Genomic DNA, 4,857 nt, shown 5'->3' with positions numbered 1-4,857 from the left:
CACCCGGCTATTTTTTGGTTGCAGCCGTCATTGTTGTTTGGCGGGTCCGGGCTGGGGATTCGAACCCGCCACCTTAGGTGTACGTGGCTGGCACCTTAGCCGGTTGAGCTATAGGCGCCGAGCCAAAAAACAAACTTCTAATACAACACATATCACACTCTGCTTTCCATACAGTCACTTAGATATACGTCTTCCTCTCCTATTATATTGCAATTTTAATTAATTTTCCTTAAATCTTAATAAAAGGAAATGTTCATTATTCACCTTTAAAACATGTACAATGCTTGCATGAAATAAGCAATCAGTAGATATCTGAATAAAATAAACTTTTATCTCATGATCTGCTAACCTATGATTCAATATAAATTCATTAATTAACTATTTTAAATCCTCACTCAATTTGGTACTTGAAAACACCACTCAGAAGCAGTGACGACTGTGGCTGTGATCAGTGCTTCTACACACCTACCTGCTGACATGAACTGTGCATCATGCCTTCATAGGTTTTAAAGGTTACATTGGCTGGATTTACCAATGTTTTTAGTTTTTCAGAAGTAAGAGAACCAAACCTCAGGGGAACCAGAGGGTCGCAATCTCCATGGCACTGAAGAATAGAAATATCCGTGTTAGCGCCACTGATAGGACCCTGCAAAAAATAAAACAAAAAACAGTATTACTTATTCAAATGTGTAGAACATTATGCCAGGCAATTGTTCATTCTTTCCTTTGTTTGAGAGACGGTCTCATTCTGTTGCCTAAGTTGGAGTGTGCCAGCGTCATTATGGGTCGCTATAACCTTAAACTCCTGGGTTTAAGTGATTCTCCTGACTCAGCCTCCCAAGTAGCTGGGACTACTGGTACCCACTACCACATTCAGCTAATTTTTTTTATAGAGATGGGGATCATTTTCTTCATAGAAACAAGGAGTTTCACTATGCTGCTCAGGCTGGTCTTGATCTCGTGCCTCATGTGCTCCTTCACTTTGGCCTTCCAAAGTGCTGGGTTTATAGGCATGAGCCACCACACCTGGCCTAAAATTATTAATTCTGTGTGATAAAGATAGTCCTGGGTCAGGCATAGGTGGCTCATGCCTATAATCCTCGCATTCTTAAGGGGCCAAGAGGGGCGGATTGCTTGAGCTTAGGACTTCAAGACCAATCTGAGCAAGACTCTGTCTATTAAACAGAAAAACTAGCCTGGCATTGTGACAGGCACCTATAGTTCTAGCTACTTGGAAAGCTGAAGCAGGAGGATCATTTGAGCCCAGGAGTTTAAGGTTGCTGTGAGCTATGATGACACCAGGGCATTCAACCTCAGGGCAACAGAATGTGACTTTGTCTCAAAAAAAAAAAAACAACAAAAAAAAAACCAAACAACAACAACAAAAAATTGTCTATTTAGGATAAATATCTATCCTAAAATGTACCAAACCCTGCAAATATAAGATTTATAACAATAAGGCTTATTTCTTGTTTCTATGTAATCCACAATAAAGACAGTATAGTGCACAAATAAAGCCAAGTAATACATCACAAAAGTGCAAAGACAAGCCTATACTTCTAGCACTTTGGGAGGCCAAGGTGGGAGAATCTCTTGAGGCCAGGAATTTGAGGTTAAAGTGAGCTATTATGATGTCACTGCACCCTAGCCCAGGCAACAGAATGACATTCTGTTACATGGAAATTCTTGTAAAAAAAGGGGTGACAGATATAATCTATGCAGTTGGGTGGTCCTGATGAGTAGGTGTAGGTTCAGCAATCAGAGAGGATGCACCACTGTGCGGGTGTCAGTAGCGGGGAGGCTGCTCCCCTGTGAGGACCTGGGTACATGGGGACTCTATGCTCCATTCTGTTGTGAACTTAAAGCGGTTCTAAAGAATATAGTTTATTAACTTAAAAAAAAAAGGATGACCCTCTCCCCACCTTAACTGCTCCCTCTTAGCTCAGTACTCTCCCATTATGATCCCGTGCATTGAGCAGCTACCTGAAATGAGGCCCGAAGTGGAAGCCAGCAGCTGAGGGCAGTCACACCTGCCAGTTTCTGCTGGGTGGTAAGAGCAGTGTATAAAGATAAGGCTCCACCCTGAAAAGACAAGCAGGGAAAGTGAATGGAACATACACAACAGCAACTTACGAGATTTCTTATTCATGAGATCCATTAAAAAAAAAAATCAAACTTGGTGGTTGATGTCAAACCAAACCAGGCACATGGTAGAAATACATACCACTGTGTCCTGAAACACACGGTTTTTACACCAAAGAAAACTTGCCTACCAACTCCCCACTGGTCGAGACCACAGGATACTAAACTGCTATGTTTACAATGTGCCTTAGGAATATTCTGGATTCATAGTTATTTTCAACTACACTAAGTTTTAGGATAAAATCTAATGTAGTCTTAAATTGGTATTATTTTCTAAAACAAGAATTCAAGATAGTAAAGACTAAGGAGCAGACACCTTTAGAGTATCTGCCTTCCCAGCTCTCCACGCCCTGTGTGCTGGGAGCTACACTCCTGCCAGCCATCCAGCAGGCCTGTCGCTCTGACCATGCCCATGGGTCACTGTAGCACCGGGAGACATGAATGCCTTTCTCAACTCAGACAGCGATGTTCCTTCTCCCAGGTTAGTCTTTTTGTGTGGCTGGAACAGTAACATATAAACTTAAGAGACATAAAAGCTATAGGCTGCAAGAGATAAGAGGGCCAACCCTCAACGAAGGGGCGACAAAGCCGGAAAGACAGTCCTGCCAGCCTTCTAAGTCCTAGCTAATTTCTGAGGCCTTGCTTCATTTTCATCCTCAATTTCCTTGACATGATGCCAAAGACTCAGCTTAATTCTTGCATAAAGTAACAGGACTTGGTTTCTGTACACTATAATAGATGAATATCAAATACACACTTCCTATTTTGAATCAATCATATGCTTAGGTCATCATGCATATTACAATGTATGTTATCTATAAATTTTAATAAATAACCTACTCAATAACACCTTTGTTTACTGCATTGTTTCAACAACATATCTTTCTACTGAATTATCTTTTCTAAGTGATCCCAGAATTCTGACATTTCCCTAATGAAGGTGTTCTGAATACAAAGTAGTTGACTCAGACAACTTTTGACAGATTAGGAGCTAGAACATTCTGGGAAGGGGCTCGATGGCAAATGTGTTACCCTGCAGTGCAGACGCGAGGTCAGAATGAAGAAGCTGTGTCTGTGGAGAAAAAGCACAGACAGGCATACAGATGCCAAAACGAAACATTATATACAACAAAGACACGAAGAAACTCTCACCTTTGACCTCTCTGTCCCTATCAGTAGTCTCTTCCGAGGAGGGACTTATGCCCGTTCTGTCTGAGTTCTGTCTAAGTGAAAGGGTACACTACATTAACTTAGAGACCTGACCACATGTGTATTATGGCTATTATAAGAAGATATATGCCAGGTTCCAAACAATTACTTAATGACTGATTTTGAAGGCACTCTATACAGTGAAGCCTACTGCTTGAAAGATAGAAAACTACAAAAGCATAAGAGTATATAAAGTAGCAATTAGTTCCAGTCAATCCAAACATAATTCAGCTCTAAAGGTAAATATACCAGTCACAATCCTATAAGATCTCCCATGTTCTGTGGGGGACTCCTCCACAGAAGGAGGACTGCAACCACAGACTTCTAGATAAATACACTGATGGTACATAACACACAAACGTCATCTTACCTGAGAAAATCCTCCCAAAATAATTCTGTTAGAAGGAATGCCATTCTTCACCTCCTGATCTATCAAAGCCTTTACTAAAAACAACATGAAAGTTAATGAGCAATACCTTTGAAGTAATCCCACTGATGCAATTTACAACAGAAAAAAATAACAGAACAGTGCACATTTATATTCACAGTAGAAATGAGCAGAACACGTGAAGAACTCCACTACAATACAAAATTACAACACTTTTCATTATCTGATTTCTCAGATGCTGATTAAACTAAAACCTCCAAATTTCTTTTCTTTTTTGTTTTTTTTTTTTGAGACAGAGTCTTACTATGTCGCCCTCCATAGAGTGCCATAGAGTCACAGCTCACAGCAACCTCCAACTCTTGGGCTTAAGCGATTCACTTGCCTCAGCTTCCCAGAAGCTGGGACTACAAGTACCTGCCACAATGCCCAGCTATTTTTTTGCTGTAATTGTCATTGTTGTTTGGCAGGCTCAGGCCTGTTTGAACCTGCCAGCTCTGGTGTATGTGGCTAGCACCCCAGCTGCTGAGCTACAGGCGCTAAGCCTGAAACCCCCAAATTTCTTAAAAACTTTGCATTTTTTCTTTCATCAAGAGATGAATTTTTTAAAAAATCTATGGTTACCGTGTTTCCCTGAAAATAAGACACTCTCTTGTATTTATCTTTTCTCAAGAAGACACACTAGAGCTTAGTTTCAGGGGATGTCTTATTTTTATTAAGTATAATACAACAATCTACATTTATTCAAATATAGTTAAGTCATCTTCTGGAACCTGACGGGGGAGTTGACCTTGTTGGTGGGGCTGGTGCTAGTGATGTGTGAACTCCTTTCCCCTAGCCGTTCTCATGTGCACAATAGGATGCCTGCCACGGTGGTTACCACACGTGCACCAGCGCAAGTGCAACCGGCTCAGAGAAAGGAGCTGTGGCAGATAAAAGGTATTCCAGTCTTCCTTACCGCTCCTCCTCGCAGAAATGCATAGCCACACCCATCACTAGGTCTTATTATTGGGGTAGGGCTTATATTTAACAAATGCATAGAAATCCTGCTAGGGCTCATTTTTTGGGTAGGTCTTATTTTTGGGGAAACACTGTATCACCCATGTTTGGCATATCTATAG

General features: G+C 41.1%; 1 protein-coding gene across 2 annotated transcripts in view; it reads right to left on the bottom strand.

The window, feature by feature from the left end:
• The window catches only part of LYPLA1 (lysophospholipase I), a 37,195-nt gene that overhangs the window by 2,934 nt on the left and 29,404 nt on the right, over positions 1-4,857 (bottom strand). For both annotated transcript variants that reach the window (XM_003793694.3, XM_023515405.1), the window contains 3 exons: positions 3,722-3,795; positions 1,984-2,082; positions 470-646 (listed from right to left, as the gene is read on the bottom strand). In XM_003793694.3, the coding sequence (XP_003793742.1) occupies positions 470-646; positions 1,984-2,082; positions 3,722-3,795 (350 nt within the window). The remainder of the gene's footprint in view (positions 1-469; positions 647-1,983; positions 2,083-3,721; positions 3,796-4,857) is intronic.

Source organism: Otolemur garnettii, unplaced genomic scaffold (genome assembly GCF_000181295.1).
Source record: "Otolemur garnettii isolate 467f Iridium unplaced genomic scaffold, OtoGar3 scaffold00071, whole genome shotgun sequence".
In the NCBI taxonomy this organism is placed as follows: domain Eukaryota; kingdom Metazoa; phylum Chordata; class Mammalia; order Primates; family Galagidae; genus Otolemur; species Otolemur garnettii.
Note: the sequence above shows the minus strand (reverse complement) of the source record. Positions and strands in the feature narration are given on the sequence as shown.